This window comes from Coturnix japonica, chromosome 6 (assembly GCF_054131305.1).
Source record: "Coturnix japonica strain WE chromosome 6, WE-NBRP24, whole genome shotgun sequence".
NCBI lineage: Eukaryota > Metazoa > Chordata > Aves > Galliformes > Phasianidae > Coturnix > Coturnix japonica.
The window spans coordinates 40,171,712-40,189,262 of NC_140668.1; the positions used below are offsets into that span (position 1 = coordinate 40,171,712).

The 17,551-nt window shown below is 44.6% G+C and overlaps 1 protein-coding gene across 5 annotated transcripts in view; it reads left to right on the forward strand.

Moving 5' to 3' along the window:
• The first annotated feature begins 851 nt into the window (after positions 1-851).
• AP1G1 (adaptor related protein complex 1 subunit gamma 1) overlaps positions 852-17,551 on the forward strand; it is a 29,538-nt gene continuing 12,838 nt past the window's right edge. For 2 of the 5 annotated variants that reach the window (XR_014947603.1, XM_015874251.3), the window contains exons 1-10: positions 852-918; positions 9,391-9,594; positions 10,718-10,842; positions 12,094-12,235; positions 13,224-13,320; positions 13,744-13,820; positions 14,970-14,978; positions 16,174-16,269; positions 16,749-16,829; positions 17,073-17,171. Coding sequence is in view for 4 of the 5 variants with exons in the window: in XM_015874251.3 (XP_015729737.1) it covers positions 9,394-9,594; positions 10,718-10,842; positions 12,094-12,235; positions 13,224-13,320; positions 13,744-13,820; positions 14,970-14,978; positions 16,174-16,269; positions 16,749-16,829; positions 17,073-17,171 (927 nt within the window). In the remaining variant the exon portion in view is untranslated. Of the gene's footprint in view, positions 919-2,169; positions 2,240-8,291; positions 8,404-9,390; positions 9,595-10,717; positions 10,843-12,093; positions 12,236-13,223; positions 13,321-13,743; positions 13,821-14,969; positions 14,979-16,173; positions 16,270-16,748; positions 16,830-17,072; positions 17,172-17,551 lie in introns of all 5 variants that reach the window. The other 3 variants (XM_085551294.1, XM_015874252.2, XM_015874255.3) reach the window with 3 other exon arrangements.

A 17,551-nucleotide genomic window follows, 5' to 3' on the forward strand; every position in this document is an offset into this window, starting at 1 on the left:
CACCGAGCGGACACGGGGCGGGTGAGGGAGGCGGCCGTTCGGAGCAGCGCGGCTCAGCCCGGCCCGGTTCGGATCGCGGTTCAGATCACGGTTCGGATCCCGGTTCGGATCTCGGCCCGGTGCGGTTCAGGCTCTGAGCTCCGTCCCGGTACCCGCAGCCATATCCCGCCCCCCTCAGCCGTTCCCGTTCCGTTCCGTTCCTCCGCTCCGTCCCGTGTTTGGCGGCACTCGCTGTTCTTTACGGTGCCCAAAGCTCCGCGGGTTCAGGCGGCTCGTTCCGGCTCCTCACGCGGTGCCGCTCCGTGCGCTCAGCCCCGCCGTGCAGCGGCTCGTTCCCTCCCGTTCCCCAGAAGCCGCACGAAAAACAAAACAAACCAACCAAAACCAACCGGACCGGTGGGCAGCGCGCTCTGCCCGCGGCGCACGGACACGCCGGGCCGCGCTTTAACGGTGCCGCCCCACCCGGAGCGCACACGCGGGTCCCGCCCCGTCCCGTCCCGCCCCGTCCCGTCCCGCACACCGCGCACGTTCCCCGCGTGGCCCCGCCCCGTTCCCGCTCTGTCCGTAACTGGCGTCGCGCTGCGGGGCCGCCCCGCCGTGACGTCATCAGCGACTGCCACGGCATCTCGTTGCGCTGCTCGCGATGCGGCGCCTCGTGCGCTTCCGCCGGGACAAATAGTGCGCGCGGCCCGTTCCTCCCGTCCCGCCGCCCGCCGCCGCCCGTCCCGCTCCTGTCGGTGCCGCCCCGGCTGAGGCCGCCCGGCCGCTTTCCGGGACCGACGCCGGCGGATCCCGGGGGGCCGCGAGGAGCGTCGTGCCGTGCGGATCCCTCCGCCTGCGGTATCGGTGCTGAGGCCGAGCCGCCGCCATTTTGAATGCCCGGCTCCTGCCGCTGCCTCCGCTCCAGGGACCGGCCCGGTGAGTGCTGCCGCCCGCCGCCCCCATCCGCGCCGCCCGCCCGTTCTCCCGCTCCTCTCTCCGCTCCGTCCCCCGCTCCCGGCGGTGCCCGGTCCCGCTCTCTGTCGGCGTCGCCTCGTCCCGCAGGATCCCTCGGCCCGGAGCCTCGAGCCCCGCCGTGCTCGGGGCGCTGCCCGCCGTCCCTCGGCCCGTCCCGGCTGTGTCCTCCCGTCCCGCGGCCCGTCTCGCTCCTCCCGCCCTCGCTCGGTTCCCGCGGGCTCCTCCCGTCGCTCTGTGCCGCCCGTTCGAGGCTGTGGGAGGCGGGACGGAGCGCGGCTCGCGGCCTTGTGCTCTCAGCCGCGGGCTCGGGCCGGGCCGCGCTCGGTAACGACACGCGGCGCCGCGTGGAGAACGGGGAGCGCGGCGGGAGATCCGCCGGGACCGGGCGGGCTGCGCTCGGCGGCTGGAAGGCGGCGCGGGATCGGGGCCCTCTCGGAGCCTTCCCCGCTCCTCCTCGGGAGCCACAGGGCAAACCCTGCTCGTTTGAACGCTGGGCGTTGGTTCGGCAGCGGGAGGGCGGCACCGCCGTTCGCTTTGCGGGGCTCTCAGGGCTCCGTGGTGCGTTCGGTTCTGAAAGCTTGAAGCGAATGGAAAAATACGGAGTTAAATGGAAGCGCTTCCAAGGGCGTTTCACGTGCGGGACCAGAAGCGGCATCTGGCGCTCAGCGCCTTAAGCAGCGCGGGGCGTATTTCTGACTGTGCGATCCTCCATTCACCCCGTGTTTAAAATGACACATTGAAGATTTTTTTCCTGTTCTTCATTGCAGTAACATCAATCTCGATCTTCCGTTCACTTGTTTACTTTTCTTCCCCCTTTCTGCAGACTGTATTTTTCCTCTGCAGACAGGGAGCATTCCCATTCTACCACAAAACTTTTCCTTTTTCCTGTTTGTCCTGTCTTCAAACGGTGCATTTCGTTGGATGCCCGTGAGCTGGATGCAGGCGGGAGCCCTTGTTCCTCCGGGCACTGTGCAGGGTGAGCCCTCGCTTCTGCCGCGCTGGGAGGAGGGAGAGGAACGAGCTTCAATTCCTGTGAGCTGACGGCAGAAAGGAGGGTCTGTTAGTGAGGCACCCAGCTGTCCTGGCCCTGCTGTGTAGAACAGCTTTCAGGTTCCTTTTTTATTTTAGTGTTTTTGATAGAGGGACATTCTCTTCTCTTCTCTTCCATTTCTTTGTTCCTGTGACTTTTAATCTGACCTTTCTTTTTTCAAGGGGCACCGTAATCAAAGCGGAGTTGGTCCGTACTTTTGGCACTGTCCTGGCCGATGAGTGAGTGTGACAGGTAGATCCTTCCAATCTTGATAGCCTGTTTGCAATAGGAGGTTTGAATTAGCGTCACTGTAACCTGATGAGATTGGTACATTCGTTTGTGGAATAAAAAGGCTGTGAGCAGCAGAAAGGAGCTGGATCTGTCTGTTCTTAGACATGCAGACAGACTGCATGGGTTAAGGATTGGGAAGTTGCCTTTCAGAGCATAAAGGCTTCTGAAGTTGATGCCTCCTTTACATTAATGTTTTTGAGTTGGTGTTGTGCATCTTCAGACAGAGATGAGCTGTTTTGTTTAATAAGAGCGCAAAATCTTTGGTCTGAAAGCCATGTGAACTTGTTCTGGATCACACTGGGATGTTCTTTGAGGAAAACAGTCTCATCGATCATGATGGTTGTGTTACTTTATTGGATGATATTTGGTGTCAGTAAACATACACAGTGCTGTTACTCAGAAAGAAGCAGTGCAAACGAATATCTGCTAATATCAATGCAGTTAGTGGCATTTGCCTTGATCTGGCACTTTGGAGATGCTGTAGATAAAGGTCCACAATGAGCATTTCCAGGCACCTGGCAGTACAGCACTTTGTTGTAGTGCAGTGTAGGGGAAGGTGTGTGGTTCAGTCTCGAAGCAGTGACACATGTGCTGCCCTGCCTGCGTGCTACCTGTGCTGCCTTTTGCTGTCAGTGTACCTGCACGTTGCACCATCACATCCTCTGCCGCTGCTTTTTCAGCTTCCGTTTTTAGGCGTGTTCCATGCTTCCTTCCATTCCCAAGCCCCCCATCTTTGTATAATGCAGACTTTTCTGATTCCTTGTCTTATCATTCTCTGTCTTGACATTTCCTTTGCCTTAATTTCTTTCTGATATCCCTATGTTACTTATTTTCCACTTGTTATTTACCTGTGTTGTAGGAAATAGCTTTTTCTCAACACACGCTACGTTCCCCTTTGAATGTTGTATGGTTGGTTGCTTTTTAGGAACTCCTGTGTGTTGCCTTTGCCCGCAGTGATGGTGGCAGTGATGATGGCTGTGCTGCTTGGTTGGGAGCGTGCTGTTTTCTGTATAAATATGGATGATGTTAAACATTGCGCCGGTATCTCTTTCTTCTTAGTTTTTTCTCGCCAGTCTGGTCTCTGTTTGTAGTGTTTTATTTCTCTTTTTACTGCCATTGTGCCACTTTCTTTTCAGGTGTCTGATGGTGTGAAGCCCCCTGGCAGTGTTGTTTGGTCTGTTCAGGTTAACCACTGCACGTTTTCCTTTTGCACAGTCTATCCAGACATACCTTCTGTTTTCTTTTCCTGTTCAGGAGGCTCGATCAGTTCTAATGAAGGAAGTAGGGGCATTCTGTTACTGATTGCAGTTGGAGGTTTGAATTACGTAACTTCGCAAAAGTGGGGGTGCGGGGTGTGTTGTTTTTTAAGGAGTGGGATTGCAGGAGTTGGGGGCAGGGTCTTGAGGCTTAATTTCCTGATGGCTGGCTGTGGGTTCACTGAAGCACTTGAGTACTTTGATGTGTGAGGTTTCAGCAGGGTCAGGTGCTGCTTGCAGGTATAAGACGTTAACTGCTAACAGCCTTTGGATGCGGTGGTATTCTCAAGCAGGTCTGTAGCAAGGTTCTATGTTTACGTATTTTGGGGGTAATAGCCTGTTAAGTAAGATCTTCAAACTTAATGCAGTACAAACACATCTATTAAAGGACTGCAAGGGAGGAGAAAGTACCTGTTTAGAAGCATAAAGTATAATACAATGAAGTGTTTTTAATACATTACGATTTTTGTTTTGCTGGTTGACGTGGGTTTTTTATTCCACTTTTGGATAGTTTACCAAGAAGGAATTTCATGAAGGAGGAATTCCTTCCTGGTTGGTTTGGTGAGGAGTTACTGAGTTGGAGAGGGATGAATTTAGGCACCAGTTGCCCAAACACAGGAATTAATCTGAGTTAGATATCTCATTCTTTTTTGCATATCAGGAGAAGTGCTTCTTAAAGAATAAGGCCTTCAAGCTGGTAAAGTATGAAAACAAATTGTGGTTCCTACTGTTAGGTTCTTGTCAGGTATTCAGAGGTAATCCCCGATTTCTGGAGTTTATGGGTAGCAAAGAACAGAATGAGGAAGGAGGCTGAATGGGAACGGAACCACTGAGTGAGCACCTGGGGAAAGGAGCTGGTGAGCCCAGGGAGCAGGTGTTTGAGTTGCGTGACCAGGAGGGGGTGGAGCCTGGCTGCCGCTGTCAGTGCTCCTTGCAGGGCTGACTGTGCCGTGGGAGGATCTGTGCCTGGGGATTCCTTGGTGGAGCTTTCCCCTGTGAACCTGGAATCTTCTGACACGGCTGAGCAGTCTTCTTCCCTTACAGCAGCTTTCTATCGCGTTGATCCTCCCGTCATTTCATCTCTGGTGAATCACCTTTTTCCATCATATCGATCTGTTAAATTGTTACAGAGGTGATTGCTTTTAAAATTTGCGTTGCCGTTTGTGTTGATGTGGAAGGAACAAGAACAAGATGTATGTTCTGTATGGAAGGAAAAGTGCTAATTAATCCTGAAGAACAAGACTTGCTACTTTGAAAGAGGTTTTAAGCTGTATAAAGTTAAACTTCAGGTGTGCTGTTCCTAGATTATATGGCTGTTCTCTCTGTTCATCATCTTGTGCAATGAAATGCATCTCTGAAATGTAGAGCTCTGTGCCATTTTACTGTTAATGGCAGTTTGCTGTTCAATAGTTTTGTGGTTACCAGAGACTTATTACTATATTACTTATTACTATTTAAAGTGATTCGTTGTGTTAATTTCAAGATCCTGCCTGATGTTGAGACAGATTTTATAGTTCATTGCTTATTATGTCTTATAGTTCTAAATTCTTCATCCTCTTCATATTTTGATTTCATGGTTCTTCATTATTCTTCTTGTTTTTAGCTCTTGTCAGATGATTAATACATGGCCTCAGTTCGTTCCCTCAGTGAAGTCTGAGTGCTCACATGTCAAATCCTAGGGCAGTTCTGGTTCTGCCAGGTTCAGGTTTCACTGCCTTGCCGGCCTGTGGCACAGTCGTGCTGCGCATTGTCCATCCTTCACTCCTGCTATCAGGGAAATCAAAAGTTCTTGTCAATAATGGCCTTCTGGAGCTTGTTGGAGCCTTGTTTCGTTCTCTTTTTCCCTTTTATCCAACTGCAGCATAATAAAAGTGTGCTGACTGCGTATCCATGGAGTCCATGAGACCTTGTGCCTGCCTTGCTATTACTCTTGTCATAGTTCTCAGTATAGTTTTGAGTTACGGATTGCTTGGCAGCATGAATGTGGAAAAGTGTTTCCTGTTGTTCTGTTGATTTGACTGCGTTGGGGAGGATGCTGAGGTGTATTTCTTGACAGAAGCAGGAGCGGTGGGTCATTGCATTCTTTTTCATTTAGTGTAGGTTGTTGGGTTTTTTGTTGGGTTTTCCCCCCTTAGCTGTACAGCTGCAAATGCAGACTGGTCAGGTGTGTACCTGGCAGGTTAGTTGCTGTCTTGTGTGAATTGGATGTTTTACATCCTGGAGGAATATCCGTGCAAACCTGTTGCCTCCATTCAAGCTCTTCTGCTTGTTTTTCTACTTTGGATGTTTTCTACCAAGCCTTCAAAAAAAAAGCTAATTGTGTGCACTCATGTGACTTAGAATTGCAGGCCAAAGCACTGTGGATTTGATAGTTATCATCCCCAGTCCCTGTTGGCTTGTTTTCTCCCAGCTTTGTAATCATTTACTCTCTAGATCTGTGTCAACACTGTTGTGATGCATCACCTGATGTGGCCGGTGGTGTCAGAGCTGCCGTTGAAGTTCCTGAGGATGATGTGGCTCCTCCAGGTGCGGGTCTGGCTGGCTTTAGCCTGGAGGACTGTCAAAATCTAGGCTCACTACTATATAGTGAGATCATTTTAATGTTTCTGAGACAGGAAGTGAAATGTACTTCTTGGGCAGCGTGAGGCTGGTATTGCTTTGTATTGTGAGAGCTGAGGAGCTGCTTCTCCTTTGCTTTCTGAATTGCTGGTTCCTTGCTTTACTGCCTGTGTGTTGTTTAGAGGAAATAGTTTCTGTACCGTGATTTGTTGATAATATAATCCATGCTTACAAATGTCTTTACGTACTTGTTTCAATGAATGGATGATGACAATGAAATCTTACTGGATCTTCAGTATTGGCTCTTGGTTTTTCTGCCTCCTCAGTGAATGAGGAAGTCCTGCCTTAACTCTGAAGGACACACAATGAAGGTTCTTAGGCTGTGCTTCACATGTATGGTAATTTCATTTGGTGCTGTTTCCATTGGCTGAAGTGATTTAGGCTTTGTCTGTTTACTTTCCATTGTCCAGAGCCAGATTTACTGGGCAAACAAAGCCCTCTATGGAAATACCCACAGAATGGGAAGGGCTGGGAAAGCAGCGCTGCCTACTGTAACGGATCACTGGAGATGGTGTTCAGCAATTCATAAACCCTTAAAATACAACGTGAGAGCAGAAGGACTTGTGATATCAAACCAGATCGATGCCTAAAATCTATTTGCAGTCTGTAAACATCTGCAGACAAACAAAGCAGCTGTTTCACTTGTAGTTGCTGCTGCTGCTGTTCTGAGGAGCAGAAGCTTGAGATGGTCCGTAACCTGATGGTTCTGCACTTAAGAGTGACTTAGTGTAGGAGGCCACGCTTCACATCTTTCCTGCTCCATCTTGGCTCTCCCAGAGCTGTCTGCTCACGCTGCCTTGTGCCTCATAAGCTCAACTGTTTTCAGATGTACAGATGGCTTCATCTGTCATGATGGGTCCTGGAGATGCTGTTCATAGACCAATGAAAGGAGTGGGACCAATCTCCTCTTTCAGAGTGAGCGTACACATAAGTGATTATTAATAAAGACATTGTTATTAATGATGATGAAGTTACTGCCTGTGGGCTGCAGAGGTGTGTGCCTGTGCCTGGTAACTGTTGAGTGACGGCCTGAACCTCTGAGCACCTGGGGAAGGACAACCCAGCCCTGGGAGCTCAGGTGACGGAATTGAGTTGTGCAACCAGGAGCGGCGGAGCCTGGCTGCACCTCGCCTGGAACTCATTGAATCCTAGAATCATAGAATCACAAGGTTGGAAAGGACGTAGAAGATCATCTCGTCCAACCATCCTCCCTTTACCATATCTACAGAAAAGTACTAAGCCATGTCTCCTTGCTCCCTATCCAGGCACTGAGGGCTGACTGCCACTGGGGAAGGATCTCTGGTTGGAGATTCCTCCTAGTGGAGTCTTTCCTGTGGGCCTGGGTCTTTGGAGATGGGTGAGCTCCTTTATTTTCCCGTTGGAATGCCATCCTGTCTGTGCAGGTCCCTTTGTTGTTACACTCCTGCATTGGCCTTCCACTGCATTAATTTTTCCCATTGTAACAGCCTGCAGTGGTGTTTTAATTTTATTTCAGTTTCTTCCCCGTTTTCCAGTGTCAAAAGCAGTTTGACAGTGTGTTTGAAGGGGAGGGGCTATGGAATGGGGACTGGACTTAAAATTCTGGGCTTTAAGCGGGATGTTTTGGGGTTTGTCAGACTGTTACATAAAAAGAACACTTTGTAGCAACCACACACAGGGAGAGGCTGGGGAAACAAGAGAAGGGACTCTTGGTAAGTAATGTGGCACAGCGATGTTTTAAATGCTGGGTGCCATGCTTTCCTCCCCTGTTTCGGAAAGGATGCAGGAGAACTGCGGACCATGCAGACAAGGCAATAAGCATAACCAGTCATGAATTGGTTCAGATGTGGGTCTGCAGGTCTCGGATTGAAAAGGTGGGGGAGGAGTAGCCATGGAAGTGTGTAAAACTAGGAGTTCCTCAGTATTACTAACTAGGTAATTTGTTATCATCTCCATTGAACTATTTGGGGCATCAGCTGCAACAAGGACTTAAAACTGCAGAACAAACAAATGAACCACCTTCCCTGTGTTGTGCTTGGAACTCCAGCTGTGACTTGCAGAATATTGTTGATTCTGGAAGTTCACCTGGATTCAAAATAAAAACAGAGTCATTTGTTTATTATTTTTATTTTACTGGGCATTATTTCTTTTCGCTTTAGAAGTTCTTATGCTGCAAATTGTTGCAGACTGCAATAGAACAGAAGTGTTTGTTTGCATGCTGACCTGGCTCTTCCAGCCTTCCATGGGATCCTGCTGCTGTGGTCAGACCTGGTAGGGCCATTGTGTTTCTGATGTTCTTCCCGTCTGTGCCCATGTAGGACACTGAAGAACTGTTAGATGGTGTTCTTCATGTCAAAGAGCGATCTGAGTTGAAGTGAGGGACCAACTTTAATTAAGAGGAACTTTTATAGGAGCCTCAAAGACCTCTACCAACACAGCACATCGAATAGAAAGCTAAACCTCAACAGATGTTATGAATTTAGAGAGATGGCATCATCTTACCTGATTCCAGAATAACTTCTGAAATAGACAAAACTCATCCTGTAATTTTTTACATTCACCTCCAAAGATACGTGCCCATAGACAGGCTGTGGGGCTGCATAGCGGGCTGTGACTGTCAGTGTGTTACCAGCCTGCAGTGCCATTGTGCACTTATGTTTATTGCTTTTTGCTAAATTACTACGGAGTAAAGCAGCACGTCCAGACAACAGCTGCCAACAAAAAAGCACATCCTAAACAGGAGCTCTAGCTTACTTTGCAGTAACTCTTGCATAGTTACCTAAATTTTACAAGACATTTAAAACTGTGTTTTCCTTTTCTTTTTTTTTTTTTTTTTTAATAGTTCAGTCTGAAGTTTCTCATTCTGAAGTATCCCGTGCAAATAATCGGGCAGTTGGAATGTGAGGGGCTGTTTGGTCAGAAAGAGCCAGAAAATATGAACATGCCTTGCTGAGTAGTGTTCTTACCTATTCCAGACTGGGAATCATGTAATGTTCACTTGATAGCTAGTTCAAAGCTTAGCAATTTCTGTTTCTCGAAAGGCAATTGTGAAAATTTCTGTTCCTCGAAGGTACAGTAGATTCCTGTGGCCTTTAGGTTTGTTTTTAACCATGCTGCTTGGAGCTGGCTGCCTTTTTTTAATTCTTACATTTATGTAGTTGTAAGGGAAGAAAGAAGAATATGCTAAACTGAGACCATAATGAAGTTGTCAAATACAGTAGAAGGCTTATAGATCTCTTTCTTTCTTTCTTCTCCCAGAGGATGCCAGCCCCCATCAGACTGCGGGAGCTGATCCGGACCATCCGGACAGCAAGAACCCAGGCAGAAGAACGTGAGATGATTCAAAAGGAATGTGCTGCTATTCGGTCATCCTTCCGAGAGGAAGATAACACATACAGATGCAGAAATGTGGCAAAGCTGCTGTATATGCACATGCTGGGATACCCTGCACATTTTGGACAGGTAGGTTAGTCTTCATAGCTGCTATGCTGTGTGTGTGTACCAGTATGCTTTGTGTGTTTTGAGTGCATGGGCTAGTTTGGAGCAAGACTAGTTTTGCTTTTTGGTGTTTTGAGGTCTGTCCTCATACATCCTCTGAATCTGTGTTAGTTAGTTTTGACTATGGTAAAGGCACTTTCTACTTGGAACCTGTTCTTATGTATTTTGTTATGAAACTTAGTCTGCTTTACCCAGGCTGTCTGCTCCTTGCTGCAGATGTGTCTTGCAGAGCAGTAGTTAAACTGCAGTCTGGTGAGTATGAGTATGTGATTAATTACCTGTTAAGAGTGAGATATTTCAGTGTGTAGTAATGTTAGTGGCTATATTTTTGAACTAAGAACATTTTAAGGTTAAAAATTGGTTAGCAGCTTAACTGAAGTCATCTGAGTGTAAGTTGGCAGCTAGATGTGTTATCTAAGGAATTTCCTTTATACTTTAGAACAGAGTTGATATATTTCTACGTGACGCAAGGGATGTTTGTAGTGGCTACAGTGCATGTGAGTTTACTAAAATTTCTGAAGTTTGTACAGAAGTTACAGAATTACAGGACAGCATAAAAACTTAAGTATATCTGACTGTATCTGTATCTAAAATTTAACTAGTTACAGATCATAAACATCAAAATTGTTTTTGACATCTTAAGAGAGCAGTGATTCTCTCCCTGGGTAGATGTACCCACTGAAGTGCAAAAAAAAAAGAAAAAAATCCAGTGTATATCAAGCATGACATATTCTTGAGGTTTTTCTCTGGATTTCCAAGTGTTTGTTTTTTTTTTAAACTGATGATTCTTGTCCATATGTGTTATCTTTCTCTTCTGTGCTCTGATCTCACTTAACTGGTGTATATGAGGTAATGGAAGGTCAACAGTGGATTGTTTCTTCAAGACAGCAGACTTACTGTTGATTTTGCTACTCCATTGCTGGGTTCTTTGGGCAGGTCATTCAGCCTTTGTTTTCCATATCATCAAAATGGAAGTAAAATGTACTTTTAAAAATATACTACGAGAGACCTACATTAGTTAATATCAGAGTTCAAACTCTTCTAGCTGAGAAATAGTTTAAGCTAATTCTTTTTCTTTTTTTTCCAGTTGGAGTGCCTCAAGCTCATTGCCTCTCAGAAATTCACAGACAAGCGCATTGGGTATTTAGGTGCCATGTTGCTGCTGGATGAGAGACAGGATGTCCATCTTCTTATGACCAATTGCATCAAGAAGTAAGGGTACCAGCTCTCTCTCTATCAACACGTGTTTTGTGGCTTCAGGATCTGGAGTTATGCTCCTGACACTGATATTTTTTTCCCCCTTGTTTTAGAAAGCTTTTATTCTCAATCTGTTTCATGCTGTTGACCATAAAAGATTGTTGTAGATTCGTACTGTATTGAATGATCCTCTAGGTTCCTTAGAAGGAAGAGAATACCAAAATTTCATTGGTCCTGCAGAGGTGTACATGGCAAATCGTACTTGATGTAGCTACTGTTCTAGAATGGTAATGTGTTGCTCTGCAGGCTGTCTTAAGATAAATAAAAACAAGGGGATGGAATGGTCAAAGTAATCTAGTCAGACACGGTAAAATACCATTTGTTGTGTTTAAAAAAAAAAAAAAAAAAAAAAGATTCCATTCATTCTGTGAGTCTCTTCCATTAGAGCTAGGCTGCTATATTAACATTTTTTTCTGATTGCTTATGCTAAAATGAATTTGTGTGGCAAGGGTGCAATGAATTTGATTGTGATGAACCTGTGATGAGTCAGGTTGAAGCTAAACAAAACTGGAAAGTGGCAACCTACCTAAGTGGTGGGAAGGTTATGGCTTTCTCTCTTGGTTTCCCCTCCTGCTGCTTTTTCGTGCTTTCATCAGTGTCCTATAACCACTACCTAGATCTTCCATACAAACAAGTGGACACCCTTGTGGAGCAGCATGTGCTTGCTGTATTCACTATTATGTATAGCTGCCAAAACATTGCTAAGATAAGGAAAGAAAAATCAACCTATTTTAATGGCAGGTGTAGTCTGTTCTTTTATTTGCATGTAGCCATAACTTCTTGGTGTTACGAGCAGAATGCTCTCTTGCTTTTCTGCATGTTGTACGAAGCTGGTTACAGACTGCTTGCTTCCCCTGCTCTCCCATTGTGCAGTCGCCAACTCACCTCCCAGACAGGAACCGTATTTTTATTTCCTTCACAATTTAGTCATTTGTGAATGAATCCTGGATTCTGTGGTGACATGAGGACCAAGTGTTTTGATTGAAAATTGATTGGAAGTCAGCTTCTATAATTTGTTATAATTGCTGTATGGAAACTGTATTAGTCCCAAATAGCTTAGCATTGAGATCTCTTCTGGCCTGTGTGTGCAGATGGCTGTGTGGCTGTACACAGAAGCATTTTTTTTTTGCATATTCAGGACTTGTGCACATGCTGACTGTCTTCTTTTTTTGTTTGTTTGTTTCTTTGTTTTTCTCTTCTTTGCAGTGACCTTAACCACAGCACGCAGTATGTGCAGGGGCTGGCACTCTGCACTCTTGGCTGCATGGGCTCTTCAGAAATGTGCAGAGACCTTGCAGGAGAGGTTGAGAAGCTCCTCAAAACATCCAACTCCTATCTTAGGAAGAAGGTACTGTTGAGTGTTTTGTTAAGGATTGAAACTTGAGGTTAGTGGGTTATCTTGCTAATAACTGGAACACTAGACAGCTTGGACTGCTGACTGAATATTTGGAAGCACGTATGAGAAGCTGAGGCCAAAGCCCATGTCTGTGTGTAGTCCTCTAGAATGCTAGACTCCAACAGATGAGGCATCTGTTTCTAGTTTCATGCTTTGTATCTTAGGGTTATTGATTGTATTATGGGTACCCGCCTGTTCACAGGCTCCAGCTCTATACTTCTAATTGTTAGCCAGTATGTAAGAGCATCTGTAAAGTATAAACAGTATTATTCTTTTAAAATATATTTTGTTGTTGTCTTGGAAAGGTTGTGGGAAATAATGGGATTTTAGGCAAGACAGCAGTGCTGAGAGGTATTGATGTATTCTGGGAAGAGGCAGTCAGTGCACTTGATTCTCAGACAGCTACAAAGAACAGGGTCTTTTCTTGCTTGTGTTTCCTGGAAGAGGTAGGCAAGCTTTTTGAAGTGTACTTCTGTTTTTCATAGGACCTGTCACCTGAAGGGGAAACTGTTTTGTGGGGAGGTGATCATACACAAAGGAAAGAAAACAAGCCATTAATTTTACATAAATTTAACTTTTCATTTCAATGCATTATCCCCCTCCCTCCCTAACAATGAGACAGGCTGAAGTAGCCCTGTTAAAAGCAGAGCCACATAGTGATTAACATGGCTCTGAAGTGAATAACTTTCAAATGAACTACTGTTAGTGCAAGTGTCACTTTGCAACTCAATGTTTTTTTTCTTACTTCTCAACTGTGGAAGTTTTGTTAAACTCTTTTGTGGTGCTGTTTAGTATCACTTGTAGCAGAGTGGAAAAATGTGCTGTAAATGTTTCAAGCCTCTGTATATCATGAAATCTGTGTTAGTCAACACTGTGCTAAATGTTCGCAGTGTCTCACTGTCATTGCATGGCGTACTAACTGAATGTTTTTCCCATACAGGCAGCACTGTGTGCTGTTCATGTTATTAGAAAGGTGCCTGAACTTATGGAGATGTTCCTGCCAGCCACCAAAAACTTGCTGAATGAAAAGAACCACGGTAATATCTGAGTCTGCTTAGCAAGACTATACTGTTTTCTGTGTATGGCACACTCAGTGCTGAAACCTTTTATTTGGAGGGATTTACCGAGTTGAATTTTTATTATTTGTTTCTTCCCATCGCTATGCCCTTCTCAAATCTTATTTTACGTGTTTGTTACTGTCTAACAGTATATTTAATGTGCAAGTTTCTTTAAACAATATACGAGTCTAGTTTGTCTCTTCCTTTGACTCTTAGTTGCTGATCTTAGACATGCACTTTGCCATCAGCTTTCCCTTGGGCACAGCTGCAAGTATCTTTTTGAAGCATATGTGTTAGATTAAAGAGGAGATTGTTTTGTATGATTTGTTTTCACCTCATTACGGTTTTTATTTGCTCAGAGCTAATGAAGTGAAGAGATTCTTTTTTTCCCCTGGTTTTTAGGTGTTCTACACACATCAGTAGTCCTCCTCACAGAGATGTGTGAGAGAAGCCCAGACATGCTTGCACACTTTAGAAAGGTAAGTGTGAATTTGATAGCATTGAAGAATTAATTTTCATGGGTTTGGTTTTGGTTTTGATGCTTCTTAATTTCTGAAGTGGAACTGAAGCACGCACCTTTTTAAAATAAAATCCTTACAACTGAAGAATTTAATTTTACTACCTGCCTGTTACCAAAACAATAAAGGAAGGTGGGAATTCTGAGTGCCTAGCCCTGTCCAAGAAGGGGGTAAGTTACAAAACATTACTCTTGAAGACTGCACAGTTAGTATGATTCGCACCCTACAGTTAAGAGTTAGTGTCCCCTTTGGCTGATGTTCCCTTTTTTTTTGCTCTTCATACCTAATTGCACCGTGTCATCAGGAAGTGTACATGTATTAATCATAAAGCAGTAAAAAAAGGCACATGCACTTGAATTCCTTAACCACTGTCACTTAATTGTATAAGCTCACATCAAAAATACCAGTGGAAGCTCTATTTTCTCAATTGGAAGTTTGCCTCTGATGCATTCTGTATTACATAACTTTTCTTTTTAACTTAGAGGTTTCAGTGTCAACATCATTCCCCCTCTGATAGCAATGTTTGCTTTTTTTTCTGCCCTTAACACACTTTTCCTAACATTGATTGCTGTAATTTGCTGTGCAGTGTTATTGCCATATTAAAGACTATCAGACTATGTGGGAACTTCATTGTTTATTTTTTTTAATTAATCTGATTTTTGGTCAAAGAAGGAGAAATTGGTCAAAGCTGATAAACATAACTGGCCATTTGCTCCTCTCACGTGTCTCAAAGAGGTTTGTTTGTTTTCATGCCCAGTTTACTGTTCTTCATTGACTTGTGTGTATCACTAGGGATTTCAAACAGTTTGTCCTATTGATGCATTTTACCACTTTGACGTACATCTCCTCTTGCCCTGATGTGTACAGCAGAGCAGGAATGAAAGGGATACATGAAAGTAGCTATCCCTGGTACTAATTGTTCATTTATAGGTGGTAGTCTTACTGGTTAAAAAAAAAAAAGCTGACTGCACAATGTAAGTACAAGGTACTTACTTTTCTAGCGGTCCCTTGGGTTATTTATGCTGTGAATTATATAAAGTTGATATGTCTCTAACACCTGCTTCATCTGTTTTGTACTGTTTGTCTGTTTGGAATCCTGTTCTGTGTTAGAACGAAAAGGTAAGGTTTTATTCTTGTACATGTTGCACGTTTGCACTGAATCTGTACAAATTTGCCTCTTGTGATGCGGTATCAGATAATGTTTGTGATTAATGCCACATGCTTAGGTTAGTTGTCTTAATGCTTTCTGTGTGCTGGTCTTGTCACTAGACTTCTCTACCCATAGCAGCCTTGGATCTCAGTTGTGGCCTTCTCAAAACACAATCCTATTTTGCTCAAGCCCTCATCTGGGGATCTCTAGGGATTTTTTTGTGCATGCACACTGTAGCCTTGAGTGTTCGTTACCACTGATGGCTTTGTGCCTTACCTTAAATGTAGGGCAGCTGTGGGTAATTCCTTTACACAGAAGGAAACAGAAGAATTGTGTAAGCACTTGTTATGTGGTCTTATGGCGCTGCCAAAGAACTACTGAGTGCAACTCCATTGCTGGTGTTTTTTATCAGTGAAATTTGAGTACAGAAGATTGGTGAGGGGCCCTCAACCAGTCTCCATGGCTGTAGTGCTTTCCTTTGTTTGCCTTGTCCTCAGTCCTGATAACATTCTTGTGTGTTAGAAGGCAAAGCAAATGTTAATCAGGGCTCCAGGAACATTTTTGCAGATCAGTACACTTGCATGTTACTCTCCTGTGAGGGAATGTGTTGCAGATTACTGAGCTTTTCTTTGAGAGGCTGATTTGGATGGAGTATCAAACTCAAAGGAATCCTTAATAATTTATTGTAATTCTAGCAGTACCTGGAAAGATCAAATCTCTTTTGCCTGATGCTCTGTGTAAACCGGTGATAAGTACTATGTGGGAATGTATGCTAAAAATCAATTTGGAGCTAATGTGGTAAATCTCCCAAACAAAGTTTTGGAAGGATGCTACTTTAACAGTCTTAGCAGCCTCCTTTATCATGACGAGGGGGGGCTGAAATTGATATTTTCTTTTAGGTATTGCTTCTCAAAATGTGGTAGATTTAGTACTTTAAAGATGCAATACGGTGCTCAGACTCCAGCTTAGATAGGAAATGACTAGAAACATTTAAGCTGTAGATATTTGTATAACAGTCTCTAGATGTTAAGGTGAACTTTGAGGAGGAATCTGTAGGACAACTTGCTTTCAAATGCAAGATTTGTTCTTGGACCTGTACTTCAAAGATAGGGCAGAAGGAGCAACAACCTAATAGTATATTTCTGACAACTCTCTTCTTCACAGCTTGTTCCCCAATTAGTTCGTATTCTGAAGAACCTTATCATGTCTGGATATTCACCAGAGCATGATGTGTCTGGGATCAGTGACCCCTTTTTGCAGGTAAGAAATGATTCAATCAGTAATGGATAGTTTTAAGGTGTGCACTATGTTGTGAGACATAAGTATGACAAGATTGTTACCATAGGGCAGCAGTGTTGATTTGGAGTAGGCTGGGTAAATGTTATACATTTCCCTTAGTGAAAGCCACCTGTTTTAGTTTAAGCAGAAGGTGTCATGCCCTATGATGTGCTAAGTTGTGGCAAAACAAGAAGAAACAATGAATGTTGGTCCTGCAATAATATGCCTAGTTTGACGCTGAATGTATTCTTAACAATTGTGGCCTATGAGAAGAAAAAGAGCGCAGTGTTAGTGTGTCACTGTTGTTAAAGATCTTATTGAGAACAGAACCAAATCTGCATTATGCTTTGAAATGGACAGTTAGTCTTTCATTTTGCTTCTTTATCACTGCTCAAGCACTGAATTTCATGGCCTTTATGTAAAAGATTTCTGTTGAGTGAGATTTTCTTTTTGTCGTGTAGGTGCGAATCCTGCGGTTACTAAGGATTCTAGGGCGAAATGATGATGATTCTAGTGAAGCAATGAATGACATACTTGCACAGGTAAGACCTGCAAGGTTAATGAACTTACACTTTCTCTTTTCATTTGTTAGTTGTTTAGATTCAGCAGCACTGGTGAAGATGCAGCTGCTTGCCACACCGGCGTGAATTTTGTTGCTGGGGGGTGTGTATTCGTAGATGCAGTACACTAAGGATTGCTGAGTTTCACTGTTTCTTCTGCAGAACAGCACAGATGGGATCCACTTTGGAAAAAATGGAGTCACTTATTTTGTTTCTTTCCTCTAGGTTGCTACTAATACAGAAACAAGTAAAAATGTGGGAAATGCCATTCTCTATGAAACTGTGTTGACTATTATGGACATAAAATCTGAGAGTGGACTGAGAGTAAGTTGTCCTTGCTGTGGCTTTTTTGTGTTAGAACAATTTCTATAGAAGACACATGAGGCAAAAAAGCTCTGTGGTTCATTCTAGTGAAGTCTGTAGCCTCTTTGGAAGTTGTACTTTAGTGGTGTAGCAGAAATACTGTGTCCTGGCCTGAAGCAGTGATTGAGCACCTGGTGGGAAGGCAGGGCCAACTAAGGGGAGCTCAGGTGCATGCAGTGTATATGAGTGACCAAAAGGGCTGGAGCCAGGATCCTCCCCTACCCAGACCTCATTTAAGGGCTGGCAGTGAATGTGAGGGTATCTCGCTGAAGATTCTTGTCTACCAGATGCCTTCCAAGGGTAAACAGTTTTTTCTCTCTTTGTTTCTGTTTCTGACTGTT